Source organism: Barbatula barbatula (assembly GCF_947034865.1).
Source record: "Barbatula barbatula genome assembly, chromosome: 15".
NCBI lineage: Eukaryota > Metazoa > Chordata > Actinopteri > Cypriniformes > Nemacheilidae > Barbatula > Barbatula barbatula.
This window is the reverse complement of record NC_136778.1, coordinates 23,251,445-23,266,307: the sequence shown is the minus strand read 5'-3', so window position 1 is coordinate 23,266,307 and position 14,863 is coordinate 23,251,445. Positions and strand designations below refer to the sequence as shown.

The 14,863-nt window shown below is 42.6% G+C and overlaps 1 protein-coding gene and 1 pseudogene across 2 annotated transcripts in view; one reads left to right on the top strand and one right to left on the bottom strand.

The window, feature by feature from the left end:
- The window catches only part of ptprk (protein tyrosine phosphatase receptor type K), an 89,788-nt gene that overhangs the window by 38,039 nt on the left and 36,886 nt on the right, over positions 1-14,863 (top strand). Inside the window, 6 exon segments of the mRNA XM_079474297.1 lie at positions 3,335-3,606; positions 12,149-12,230; positions 13,876-13,991; positions 14,423-14,668; positions 14,670-14,715; positions 14,718-14,735. Coding sequence (XP_079330423.1) covers positions 3,335-3,606; positions 12,149-12,230; positions 13,876-13,991; positions 14,423-14,668; positions 14,670-14,715; positions 14,718-14,735 — 780 coding nt within the window.
- LOC306904539 lies at positions 12,416-12,915 on the bottom strand (annotated as a pseudogene). The gene has a single exon. The product of its transcript is annotated as an uncharacterized misc_RNA (transcript).

Below are 14,863 nucleotides of genomic sequence, written 5' to 3'. Positions count from 1 at the left end.
TTTGTGTGATAAAAGAGAGTTGTGTTTGGAGGTGTTTGTGTGGTGTGTGTTTGTGTGATGAAAGAGAGTTGTGTTTGTGTGGTGTGTGTTTGTGTGATGAAAGAGAGTTGTGTTTGGAGGTGTTTGTGTGGTGTGTGTTTGTGTGATGAAAGAGAGTTGTGTTTGGAGGTGTTTGTGTGGTGTGTGTTTGTGTGATGAAAGAGAGTTGTGTTTGGAGGTGTTTGTGTGTTTGTGTGATGAAAGAGAGTTGTGTTTGGAGGTGTTTGTGTGGTGTGTGTTTGTGTGATGAAAGAGAGTTGTGTTTGTGTGGTGTGTGTTTGTGTGATGAAAGAGAGTTGTGTTTGGAGGTGTTTGTGTGGTGTGTGTTTGTGTGATGAAAGAGAGTTGTGTTTGGAGGTGTTTGTGTAATGTGTGTTTGTGTGATGAAAGAGAGTTGTGTTTGGAGGTGTTTGTGTGTTTGTGTGATGAAAGAGAGTTGTGTTTGGAGGTGTTTGTGTGGTGTGTGTTTGTGTGATGAAAGAGAGTTGTGTTTGTGTGGTGTGTGTTTGTGTGATGAAAGAGAGTTGTGTTTGGAGGTGTTTGTGTGATGAAAGAGAGTTGTGTTTGGAGGTGTTTGTGCGATGTGTGTTTGTGTGATGAAAGAGAGTTGTGTTTGGAGGTGTTTGTGTGATGAAAGAGAGTTGTGTTTGGAGGTGTTTGTGTGTTTGTGTGATGAAAGAGAGTTGTGTTTGGAGGTGTTTGTGTGATGTGTGTTTGTGTGATGAAAGAGAGTTGTGTTTGGAGGTGTTTGTGTAGGTCCAGGAGTGTTTCAGGACAGTTTTCCGCTCTACATGTCCTGACCTGTGTTTGGCTGACAAAAGACACAAAGAGACGTTTCTCCTCTCAATGTGGGTCACTCCCATCACACCAGAGATATTGTACACAAACACACAGCTTGTGTGTGTGTGTGTGTGTGTGTGTGAGATGTGTTGTTGATCAGCAGTGTTATGTTTTCATTTCATACAATTGTGTGCATTTGATTGTGTGTTTTAGTCTTTAATTAGTTGTTTTGGTGCCAGTGGTGGATGTTAATGCGGCTCTTGTGGTATTTTGAGGATCAGTTTTACATGAGAAAGAAAATGAAAGGCAGCACACGTGATGATTCCTCATTGATGAAGACAGAGGGACAGACCGGCCCTTCATCTCTTCACTGCCAAAAACCAACAACCCATTTCACTCTTTAACATTCCACAAACATTGAGTTTTTGTACATTTATTGTACAAATATTGTACATTTTTAGTAGCGGCTGAGAAAGTAAACGAGTGTTTGAAGGTGTTTTCTGACGGCTCCGGGTGTGTCAGCGTGTGTGGTCTCAGCAGACGTGTGTATGAAGATCATGATTTACTTCATGCTCTGATTCAGCTGATCTCAGAACACACACACACACACGCACACACACACACACACACACACACACACACGCACGCACACACGCACACACGCACACACACACACACACACACACACACACACTAATTTCTCCTCCTCGCTCTGTTTCCCTCCCTTATAAATTACAAAATGGTTCAACTCATACATATTAGTTTATCGCATTTGAGTTCCAGTTAAAATCTTAGTCTTAGTCAATATACAGCTGAGGAAAGAATGAAGATATCACTAGACAATTATTTAAAAATAGAAAAGTTTATTTATTGCAGCAAAATAAATTAAAGGGATAAACGGGTCAAAATAAGAAAAAGGATTGCGTGTTTGAATAGATCTTGAATACCGTACAGAGAACAAGTTGATATTTAATAAAGGATTCTAGGATCAGTTGAAACATGCTTATACTGTACGTATGATGAAATAAGCCGGATGTTTTCACTTTGTAATTCAACACACACACACACTGACCTCTAACAGACACAGTACACACAGAAAAGATGAATCAAGGCCACCGGTTCTCTGGCCGTTTTAATAGTTTTATGATTATTTCTCAGCGTCTGTTGACTCGTACGATTAGGACAGCTTGTTCATTTCATTGCTTGATCTTGATCAGATTGAAGTGAAGTGAATGCTCATGTGTTCATTTATTCATCTGTCAGTCAGTTTTCAGCTATAATAGACAGAGCTCTTCCTGATGATATCTTTGTGTTTGTGATATGAAAGAATACGATAACGTGTAACTGCCTTAAAGAGCATTAGAATGACACGGCTTCACTTCACAAACGGGGCCTTCTGTTATGAGAAGTGATAATATAAACAGTCATATCGTTTCAATACTTTAGTTTCTGATAAAACCCCACAGTGTGTTTAAACATGTTCACATCTTTCATACGTACACACGTTTTGGTGTGAGCTGTTCTTCAGCAGTATTGGCTTCGTGAGACATGTAAAAGAGGAAAGGCCGCGGAAGGAAAGCAGATGTTAGTCTCGTGTATTTCAGATGTAAATGTTGTTCTTTATTTGATCTCTGTGTTTGGGTCCAGAAGATATGAGCGAAACTTCTCTTTTACAGACAGTATTTGTTCTCTTTATTGACATAAACATGAGTTTCTCATGTTCCAGTTAACTATTAGACTGTCAGTTATGACACTGTGATGCTGTCCAATCACGGCTGTGTCCTGACTTTGAGGCGGGACTTCCTGTTCATATGACCAATAGATGATGGAGTGAATGTTATGTTTTTTCAATCCCATCCTTAAAGAACTGGAAGCAGATCCTCGACGGGGCCGTCTGTCTCCTCCTGACAGCTTGAAACCCTTTCTGCAATAGAAAGATGATGATATCATTCCAACCTCTTTGTAACTTGTATGTGATTTCCCAGCAGACCTGGTCTTAAGTCTTTTGTATTTATGAAAACTCAAAATGTGTAAAAGCTATGGCGCTCTGTACCAAAACCTAGTGCGTAAACCTACTAAAACCTACACAACGTTGCCATTCTTTCATCATTTATAATATTCACTCATGTCGTGTCAAACCTGTGTGAGTTTATTTCTTCTGCAGAACACAACAGAAGATATTCTGAAGAATGATGATGATCACACAACACTGAAACTCATTGCCTTCCATTGTATGAACACAAAACCACTGACACAATTCTCAAAATATCATCTTCTGTGTTCCACTGTAGTCAAATACACATTTTCAAGCACATTAGACAGAAAACATGATGAGAGAAATGAGATCTCATCACTTTAGGTCATTATACAGTATGTGTACGCTCGATGTGAACGCTGCATTACACACACCGTACGTTTCACGTCTCAAATCTAACGTGTGTATGAATGTTTGATAAGCTATGTGTGTGTGTCTGGGCTTCGTTTAACCTCCGTCTGGTGTTTGTTTTCTCTCCAGGCTCATATATGATGGTGGACACATCTCAACACGATTATGGCGAAAAAGCTCGTCTGCAGCTGCCCATCATGAAGGAGAACGACACTCACTGTATTGATTTCAACTATCTGCTGTACTGTCCCGACGGCTCCAGCCCGGGAACACTCAATGTCCTGGTGAAGGTTAATAAAGGGCCGCTGGCCAACCCCATCTGGAACATCACTTCATGCACAGGCAAGAACTGGAAGAAGGCGGAGCTTGCTGTCAGCACCTTTTGGCCCAATGAGTATCAGGTATGCAAAAGGCTGTGCTCTCATCAGCCAGAAATCATCTTTGTGATTTACAAACCGTCATCTGTCTTGAAGAATACCTACAGTATGTTAAATACGTGAGTTTGATGTCAGTGAAGGTCATGTGATAAACTCAGCCTTTGAGGTGAGACCGAGAGAGCACATGATGGAGGAAAGACAGCTGTCATGTTGCACGTCATGTGAAGACTCTTTATTTTCAGCCGGTTCTTGTGACACACGCCCACTCAATATCACTGCTGTCATCATTAGCCCTATTCCGACGGGACAAGTTTTCTAAACGACGTCTGAGTTAAAACTGTTCTAACACGATGTCTGTGATTTGATGTACCGATTCGGACGGGACTAGATATTACAGAGGTAGGAGTGTCTGCTTGGTAAGCTCGTGCGCTGCAGAAGATCACGTGCTCTGTGCATTGCGTATAGTCACATGACCCAACAACCGCAGACTGCCTATAATAAACACACAGAAAAGAAGTCAACATCATTATTTCAGATTTGTTGTTTATATTTGGTAAATGTTTAACATTACCATTACGTAAGTGAGTAGACTTCCGGTCTGATATCAGTAGACTCATATTACAGTCTTAACAGTTTACCTGATTTGTCTCGTCTCATTTTTATTTTGATATTTTGCAGAATTGCAAAAGTATCCATATATATTCAATCGGAATATTTAAATAATGGGATGCAGGAAGTATGTACGTGTGTAAGTAAGAGCTTCCAGCAGTCCACATTGGCCAAAACACATAAAGAAACGCGATTTGAAAAGATATTGTCATCAATCAAAGACATTTGCATTCAGACGAGATTCGATTTCTCAGAGGATCACTGAGTTGGGCGAAAAACAGCAGGTAAATTGCTCTGGATTTTTGAGTGAGAATAAAAGAGACTTGTCTGATTCGATCGCATTAAAATAGCAAAGTTTATCTGAGAAACAGAATTTCTCTAACCACCCCCCGGAAAACTTCCATTAATAACAACAACAATCTATCATCACACACTCACAGTCCTCCTGACACGTGTGTCCTCATAAACATGTTTGTTGAAATGTAGAAAGGTGACTAAAGGTGTGATGGTTTGGTGTAGGAGTCCCAGCTGACTTCTAAGGGGGCCTCAAGATGACTAAAATTAGACAAAATCAGCATTGAATACCAATATATTTCTTGTTATTTGGCCCATTTCATAATGAAATAATCTTTGAATATTGTAGAATACAATGGGGGGGCGATGGAGTCAACAAGGTCAAGAACCCCTGGTTTAGGGCTTGAGTGTCGGTTACAATATACTGGGCTTTATGGCCGAGTGGACAGACTCAAGCCTTTGCTCAGTGAAGACACATGAAAATATGAACTATGCAAAAACTTACCTTTCAACGAATCTTTCAAACCAGATCTCTCAGTCTTAAGCATCATGTCAGGAGAACACCAGGCACTGCTCAACACCTGTACAATAGCATCTCAACAGTGAAGTGTGGTGAACACAGCATCATGATGTGGGGTGTCTTTCAGCCGCAGGGGCATTCGTCAGAGTCAAAGAAAAGCTCAACAGCACAGAAAAATACAGAGATATGATCATGAAAACCCAGAACATTCAGAACCTCAGACAGGGCAGAAGGTTCCTTCTCAAACATGACAATGATCCTAAGCACACAGCTAAAACAATGCAAGAGCGGCTTATGGACAACTCCGTCTGTGTTGCTAGTGCTTGAACCCAACTGAACATCTCTTAAGAAACATGAATATGTCTGTCTACTGATGATCTCCATCCAACCTGACAGAGTTTGAGTTGAGAAGAATGGCAGAAAATGACCAAATGCAGATGTGTGAAGTCACATCATCAGACCCACAAAGATTAGCTTTAACCAACTTATGCACTTATTTAAGTCTTTTAGTATTGATACATTTGCAAAGCTGTCACAAATCAGTTTTTAGGTTTGTCATTATTGTACATTGAGTGTAGATTAAGGTAAAAAAATAAAACATTTAAAGTAGTTTAAGATTAGGCAGCAGAATGTGAGGGAAAGGAAGGGGGATGAATACTGTAAAGAGTTTTCAGGACTGTGTTAGATGTGTTTCTCATAACCCTTCTGAGGATGTCGTTGTGATGTAATGTTTCACAGTGTAAAGTCCTGTGAGATGTGATCCCTGTAATGAGTGCAGACGTGTGCGTGTGGGTTCTGCGTCTTTTCTCTTGTGGTCTTTAATTAGTGGATGATGACTCGCATCACTTGTCTTCTCTCGGTGCGAGTGTGAGACCTGAAGAACTCCTGAGGGAGACCTCCTCACACTTCTCAGCTCTGATCTTAAGTCACCGCGTCATTCATGAGCTGGACACCTGCCTGCTCGTTCCTTCAATGATTCAAACTCACAGCATCAGAAAGCGTGCCAGCCCGGGCGGCCAGCGTATCGTTTGAGTCGCTAGAGTCAGCTGTGTTTGCCAGCGCTCGCTGTCATGAATGTTATCGAAAGGAATGGGTTAATGTGCTGGATATGTTCCTCTGGTCGTCTTTCAGTCCTCATGAATTATCAAACTGGCTTCAAGAGAGTTTGTTCTTCTTTCTTTTGAGCCGGATAACGTTTGCAGTTGTCTGAGAGAACACGGACGTGTGGACAGGTAAAGAGCGTCTCACACCCCAGCGGACGCTCGATTTACTGAACAGCAGCTGGACCATGTGTCTGTCTGTTTGATTGACAGAAACTCTGGAGACATCACACATGTTTAACCGGGGGATTGAACCCTTCTACCCTGAAACAATGAAGAAAACAGAATGTTTGAGCAGCTGTTGTCATTAAACAAATGGGATGTTGATTTGAGTTAGTACATTAAGTGACTGATTCAGATAAATCCTCCAGGAGTGTGTAGTAAAATCATCTGAATATCTCAACTTTAAGTGTACTGTCACTTTTGTGCCTGTTTATGCAAAAGCACATTTTGTACATCAGTATCTTCATCATGCCAAGAAAACTGCTGCATCATCCTGAGGACGTCTGCATACACCTGATATCATCACGTGATCCTCTGAATGTCAATAAAAACATTGGGTCTCATTCACTAATAATTGCCTTGATTTTTCTTATTTAAATGCAGATTTGACCCTCCCGTCTAACAGCTTTTCTTATTCTTTCAATGTATATGATGAAATCAGTTTTAAATTAAATATACATCTACACGCTAATTGTAGTTATATAGTATTATATATATATATATATATATATATATATATATATAAGAGAGAGAGAAGGAAAGAGAGAGACTGGTGATTTTTGTGTACGTGTGCTTTCAACCGTTCCTATATTTTCTCTTATATTTATAATCAATTTATGTACGAAAGTTTTTGTGAATCATGATTTGTTTGTGAAAGCGTTTGTACGCATGCTTAATGAATGAGATCCATTGTGTGTCGTGCAGCAGATGATGGAAGTCTCAGACTGATCTCTGTCATTCTTTCTGGAGAGATGAGAGATCCGTCATGAAGCAGAGCTGCTGTGAAACTGTATTAAAGCACTCGGGCGGCTGATCTCCTTAAACTCACATTCCTATCAGAGAGAGAGAGCGACACCTGAGCTTGCTTGGGAAGCAGGAATATATTCGATCTAATGGGCTGTCGTTACGCTGGAGTCTGGGCACGCAGGGGGCTGAGACGGAGGAAAAACATTTTGGCACACGACTGTCCCAATGATGAAGGACATCTCGCTCTTCACTCACTGACAGAACCGCTCACCACCCCCAGAATAAAGACAGAAACAAAACCTCAGTCCCACACGTCAGGTGCTGTCTTTTTCTCATTGTTATCTCATTGTTTACTCCGAGAGCTGTGCTAATGATCAGCACACTGAATGGTAATGTGACACCAGGACTCACAGCTCTTAAACTTAACATCACCTTAGCAACCACCTAGCAACACTGTGTCAGCCACCCTGGCAACTCTACAGACATGCTTGTGAGACCTTCACCACTGCATACCATCACCTTGACAATCTCTCCTGACACTCTCCTGACACTCTCCTGACGTTCTCCTGATGTTCTCATGACGTTCTCCTGACGTCCTCATGACGTTCTCCTGACGTCCTCCTGACACTCTCCTGACGTTCTCCTGATGTTCTCATGACGTTCTCCTGACGTCCTCATGACGTTCTCATGACGTTCTCCTGACGTTCTCCTGACGTTCTCCTGACGCTCTCCTGACGTTCTCCTGACGCTCTCCTGATGCTCTGCCGACGTTCTCCTGATGTTCTCCTGACGTTCTCCTGACGCTCTGCTGACGTTCTCCTGACGCTCTCCTGACGTTCTCCTGACGTTCTCCTGACGTTCTCCTGACGTTCTCCTGACGCTCTCCTGACGTTCTCCTGACGCTCTCCTGACGCTCTCCTGACGCTGTCCTGACGCTCTCCTGACGCTCTCCTGACGCTCTCCTGACGCTCTCCTGACGCTCTCCTGACGTTCTCCTGACGCTCTCCTGACGCTCTCCTGACGTTCTCCTGACGCTCTCCTGACGCTCTCCTGGCGCTCTCCTGACGTTCTCCTGACGCTCTCCTGACGCTCTCCTGACGTTCTCCTGACGCTCTCCTGACGTTCTCCTGACGCTCTCCTGACGCTGTCCTGACGCTCTCCTGACGTTCTCCTGACGCTCTCCTGACGTTCTCCTGACGTTCTCCTGACGCTCTCCTGACGTTCTCCTGACGCTCTCCTGACGCTGTCCTGACGCTCTCCTGACGTTCTCCTGACGCTCTCCTGACGTTCTCCTGACGCTCTCCTGACGCTCTCCTGACGTTCTCCTGACGCTCTCCTGACGCTCTCCTGACGTTCTCCTGACGCTCTCCTGACGTTCTCCTGACGTTCTCCTGACGTTCTCCTGGCGCTCTCCTGGCGCTCTCCTGACGCTCTCCTGACGCTCTCCTGACGCTCTCCTGACGTTCTCCTGACGCTCTCCTGACGCTGTCCTGACGCTCTCCTGACGTTCTCCTGACGCTCTCCTGACGTTCTCCTGACGCTCTCCTGACGTTCTCCTGACGCTCTCCTGACGTTCTCCTGACGCTCTCCTGACGTACTCCTGACGCTCTGCTGACGTTCTCCTGACGCTCTCCTGACGCTCTGCTGACGTTCTCCTGACGTTCTCCTGACGTTCTCCTGACGCTCTCCTGACGCTCTCCTGACGCTCTCCTGACGCTCTCCTGACGCTCTCCTGTCTGTGTTTGTGTGCACGTGTTGTGTCTGTGTGTGTACGTTGTGGACCGTGCAGCCATAAGCGATATTGATTGTTGTACACGTGGAGCTTCAGATGTGATCGATGTTTCATAATTTAATGCTCTGAAGAGTCATTTATGTGTTCAATAGAATCATGACTGATGACTGTGTGGATGCTTGTGTGTGTGTAATGGATGTTTGAAGTGATGACGCTGACACACAAACACACACTGTTTGATGTTTGTGCTCATTAAATTCATCATTTTATTGAAAACTAAGATTGCATTGTTGTGACTTGTGTGTTTGAGTGCAGCAACCACACTGTTTAGACATCTGGTGTGTGTGTTTTTTTAGGGATGGGTGGTGTGTGTGTTTTATTTCGATGACGTTCTGATTGACAGCAAAGCTAGAGGCTTCCTCCTGCAGACCGATGTCCTATGAACAAGACACACACAGAGAACTGGTCTTAATCTAGATGATCTGCCAGTAATATTTTAGAGCCTGAATTATATATTGTTTTGTCTCTTGAAAATTTGTAAAATTGGCTAAAGATAAAATAAATGTTTTAATCTTTTATAAATAAATTTGTTTATATTTTATGATTGCTTTAAAATAAAAGAATTCAAATGTGGTCATACATTGACTTTTTTTAAGTAAACATATATTATATTATGAAATATTCTGTAGTCATTGATGTATTTGATATACACACTGTAAAACACAACAGATAAAGTCTGATCTAATACATGTATAATATAATCCCTTCAGAATAAAAGCCATTTGAACTCAAATAAATTTTAGAAACACAGCTGTGAATTGTATAATAACTACTGTTTGGACGAGGTTATGTGTCCATTTATTTTTGGCAGTATTAGCACATCACATTGCAGATTCTTATTCCAAATAGACTGACAAAGAGAAGCAAACTAGAGATAAACAGATTCTCTTGTGCAGGTCTCATCTCAATATGTCGCTGCAGCATTTTTACATCACTATTGCACACATTATTCTTGATGATGGTGTTATACACGTATTATATACAGTGGGTACGGAAAGTATTCAGACCCCCTTAAATGTTTCACTCTTTGTTATATTGCAGTCATTTGCTCAAATCATTTGTTGATTTTTTTCTCTCAATAATGAACACACAGCAGCCAATATTGACAGAAAAACACAGAATTGTTGACATTTTTTACAGATTTATTAAAAAAGAAAAACTGAAATATCACATGGTCCTTAGTATTGAGACCCTTTGCTCAGTATTTAGTAGAAGCACCCTTTTGATCTAATACAGCCAGTCTTTTTGGGAAAGATGCAACAAGTTTTTCACACCTGGATTTGGAGATCCTCTTCAGTTCTGTCAGGTTGGATGGTAAACGTTGGTGGACAGCCATTTTCAGGTCTCTCCAGAGATGCTCAATTGGGTTTAAGTCAGGGCTCTGGCTGGGCCATTCAAGAACAGTCACAGAGTTGTTGTGAAGCCACTCCTTCGTTATTTTAGCTGTGTGCTTAGGGTCATTGTCTTGTTGGAAGGTGAACCTTTGGCCCAGTCTGAGGTCTTGAGCACTCTGGAGAAGGTTTTGGTCCAGGATATCCCTGTACTTGGCCTCATTCATCTTTCCCTCGATTGCAAACAGTCGTCCTGTCCCTGCAGATGAAAAACACCCCCACAGCATGATGCTGCTTCACTGTTGAGACTGTATTGGACAGGGGATGAGCAGGGCCTGGTTCTCCACACATACAGCTTAGAATTAAGGCCACAAAGTTCTATCTTGGTCTCATCAGACCAGAGAATCTTATTTCTCACTATCCTTCAGGTGTTTTTTAGCAAACTCCATGCAGGCTTTCATGTGTCTTGCACCTAGGAGAGGCTTCCGTCGGGCCACTCTGCCATAAAGCCCCGACTGGTGGAGGGCTGCAGTGATGGTTGACTTTCTCCCGACTGCATCTCTGGAGCTCAGCCACAGTGATCTTTGGGCTCTTCTCCCCTGATAGCTCAGTTGAGCTCTAGGAAGGGTTCTGGTCGTCCCAAACGTCTTCCGTTTAAGGATTATGGAGGCCATTGTGCTCTTAGGAACCTTAAGTGCAGCAGAAATGATGTTTTTGTAACCTTCTGCCACAATTCTGTCTCTGAGCTCTTCAGGCAGTTCCTTTGACCTCATGGTTCTCTTTTGCTCTGACATGCACTGTGAGCTGTAAGGTCTTATATAGACAGATGTGTGGCTTTCCTAAACAAGTCCGATCAGTATAATCAAACACAGCTGGAGTCAAATGAAGGTGTAGAACCATCTCAAGGATGAACAGCACCTGAGTTAAATATATGAGTGTCACTGCAAAGGGTCTCAATACTTAGGACCATGTGATATTTCAGTTTTTCTTTTTTAATAAATCTGCAAAAAATGTCAACAATTCTGTGTTTCAACCTAAATGATTCATACACATGTGGAACAACTGGAAGGAGAGGAAATTATGACAGAATTTTCATTTTTGGGCGAAGTATCCTTTTGAGTTTTCCCGTAGCTGCTGGATTTTATCCCACTGTACAGAAATGTAGCTTTATCAGCAGAAGTACTGTACAACACAATCCTGTAGTATTAACTCGAGGAGAGAGAGAGAGAGGGCACTTGTGAAGATTTACATGCTAATCGTCTCATAAGCATTAGTGAGCAAGTGCAGTCTTGAGATTTGCTCTGGAAATGTCAGAGTGGTTTTATGAGAGAGGACTTTAAAAGGCTTCGATGTTCAGCTTAAAGAAAATCACTATCAATATTCAGTCAGGCGGGTCACAGATGGTCACGGCTCTAACTGAAATGACTTTGATAACACCGGGTCGCGTTCAGATTTCAGTCTCGGCGTTCACAGGGCTGACCTCTAATATCAACACAGAAGTACAACATCACAGGACTATTCATTCAGAAAACACCAGACCTTCATTTATATGGACATGTGTTTAATCTAATGAAGTTACTGACATCTGACGTGTAAGAGAAACGAATACAAACACTGTTTACTTTCATTATGTACTTTAAACAGACTCTCTCTCTCTCTCTCTCTCTCTCTCTCTCTCTCTCTCTCTCTCTCTCTCTCTCTCTCTCTCTCTCTCTCTCTCTCTCTCTCTCTCTCTCTCTCTCTCTCTCTCTCTCTCTCTCTCTCTCTCTCTCTCTCTCTCTCTCTCTCTCTCTCTCTCTCTCTCTCTCTCTCTCTCTCTCTCTCTCTCTCTCTCTCTCTCTCTCTCTCTCTCTCTCTCTCTCTGTCTCTCTGTCTCTCTGTCTCTCTCTCTGTCGCTCTCTCTGTCTCTCTCTCTCTCTCTCTCTCTCTCTCTCTCTCTCTCTCTCTCTAGGTCATATTCGAGGCTGAGGTGACAAATGGTAGAAGAGGTTTTATTGCTATAGACGATATCCAGGTGCTCAGTTACCCATGTGGTGAGGGTGTGTGTGTGGATGTGTGTGTGTGCGTGTGTGTATGTGTGTGCTTGTGTGTATGTGTGTGCACGTGTGTATGTGTGTGTTAGTTTTTGCTTGTGTGTGTGGGTGTGCTTGTGTGTATGTGTGTTAGTTTTTGCTTGAGTGGATGTGTGTGCACGTGTGTATGTGTGTTGCACGTGTGTATGTGTGTGCTTCTGTGTATGTGTGTGCACGTGTGTATGTGTGTGCTTGTGTGTGCTTGTGTGTATGCGTGTGTATGTGTGTGCACGTGTGTTATGCGTGTGCTTGTGTGTATGCGTGTGTACGTGTGTATGTATGTGCACGTGTGTATGTGTGTGCTTGTGTGTATGCGTGTGTATGTGTGTGCACGTGTGTTTGTGTGTGCTTCTGTGTATGTGTGTGCGCTTGTGTGTATGTGTGTGCACATGTGTATGTGTGTGCTTTTGTGTATGCGTGTGCACGTGTGTATGTGTGCGCTTGTGTGTATGTGTGTGCGCTTGTGTGTATGTGTGTGCGCTTGTGTGTATGTGTGCGCTTGTGTGTATGTGTGTGTGCTTGTGTGTATGTGTGTGCGCTTGTGTGTATGTGTGTGCGCTTGTGTGTATGCGTGTGTATGTGTGTGCACGTGTGAATGTATGTGTGTGCACGTGAGTGGACACGTCAGTTTCACATAATAATTCATCATGCATTGTGTGTATGTGTGTGTATGCGTGTGTATGTGTTTGCATGCGTGTGTATGTGTGTGCACGTGTGTATGTGTGTGCTTGTGTGTATGCGTGTGCACGTGTGTATGTGTGTGCACGTGTGTTTGTGTGTGCTTCTGTGTATGTGTGTGCGCTTGTGTGTATGTGTGTGCACGTGTGTATGTGTGTGCTTTTGTGTATGCGTGTGCACGTGTGTATGTGTGCGCTTGTTTGTATGTGTGTGCGCTTGTGTGTATGTGTGTGCACGTGTGTATGTGTGCGCTTGTGTGTATGTGTGTGCGCTTGTGTGTATGTGTGTGCGCTTGTGTGTATGTGTGTGCACGTGTGTATGCGTGTGCACGTGTGTATGTGTGCGCTTGTGTGTATGCGTGTGTATGTGTGTGCTTGTGTGTATGCGTGTGTATGTGTGTGCTTGTGTGTATGCGTGTGCACGTGTGTATGTATGTGTGTGCACGTGAGTGGACACGTCAGTTTCACATAATAATTCATCATGCATTGTGTGTATTCATGTATATATGAAGAGTTTAGTTCCATAATGAGATCACTCATTTTTTTTTTTTTTTTTTATTGTGCGGTCCAATAAATGTGAATCAGACTGCAGTTGATTTGTTTTGATTTGAGCCATAATAACGCAAAAAATACAGCTACCTAACAATAGAACCCATTACAACCCATTATAACTTTATATTTTTTTGTCATCACTGGATGCGGTGCGATGCGACAAATGCCCTGTTCTTTTTGGGTTTGTCATGTTGCATCACGCCGCTCGTGTCCGCTGTAGACGGGGTGTATCATGGTTGTGTGAGGTCTGGAGTTAAAATCTCTGTAGGGGCATGTTGTCACAAAAGTTAAGCTGGTGTTTGTAAATGTTTTTGTCACATAAATGTCCCGATGATGGTCTGACTGTAATGCAGGTTGATGTCTTTCTCTACACACAGATAAATCGCCTCATTTTCTGCGTTTGGGGGACGTGGAGGTAAATGCCGGACAGAACGCAACCTTCCAGTGTATCGCAACCGTTCGAGATGCAGTTAACAACAAACTCTGGCTTCAGGTGGGACACGAACACTTAAATGTTTTACACTTCAAAACAACACGTCGTGCATGTGTGTATTTATTCTCTGGTCAGAAGATAAACAGCTGAAGTTTCAGTTTTGGCTGCTGTTTCCTCCAAAAACCCACAGAAGACACCAACACAGTAGATCACAGTAAATCTGGCTGTAAAAGAATAAAATCATACGGAAAGATGTTTGTTCAACAGCTGTCACTGAATGAAGAAATGAGTGAAAGCCATTCAAGAGCAGAGATTTGAGAGCTGAATTGATTGTCTCTGTCGAAACAAAACACAGAAGATTTCAGTTGGAAGCTTTAATTCTGTTGTTGTTTAGTGTCATTCTGTTCTTCTTTGCATATCTAACTTCGGTTTTGATGAGCGATGATACTGTGATGCGTTGAATAATGTTTGTCATATTTCTCTTTGTTTAGAAACGTAACGGTGAGGACATTCCTGTGGCCGAGACCAAAAACATCAATCACAGAAAGTTTGCGGCGTCCTTCAGACTGAGAGAAGTGACCAGTCAGGACCAAGATCTCTACCGATGTGTCACACAATCAGAACGAGGATCTGGGGTTTCTAACTTCGCTGGTCTTATTGTTCGAGGTAAATGTTGTTTTGTCATTTATCATCATACTTTATCATCATATTCCACCATAAACAACAACAACATATTCGAATGATAACGTTATCGCTATTCTAGACATTTTATACATTTCAAATGCATGAGTCATTTAAATTCAAGTTGATTCTCATTGGCTGTCAATGTTCAAATTATTAATCAGATGAAAAAAATCTCAGTATTGTTATAGACTTATAAGCTAACGAGGAATAATGATGTTTAGCATATAGAGACGTGACGTCCATCTGTC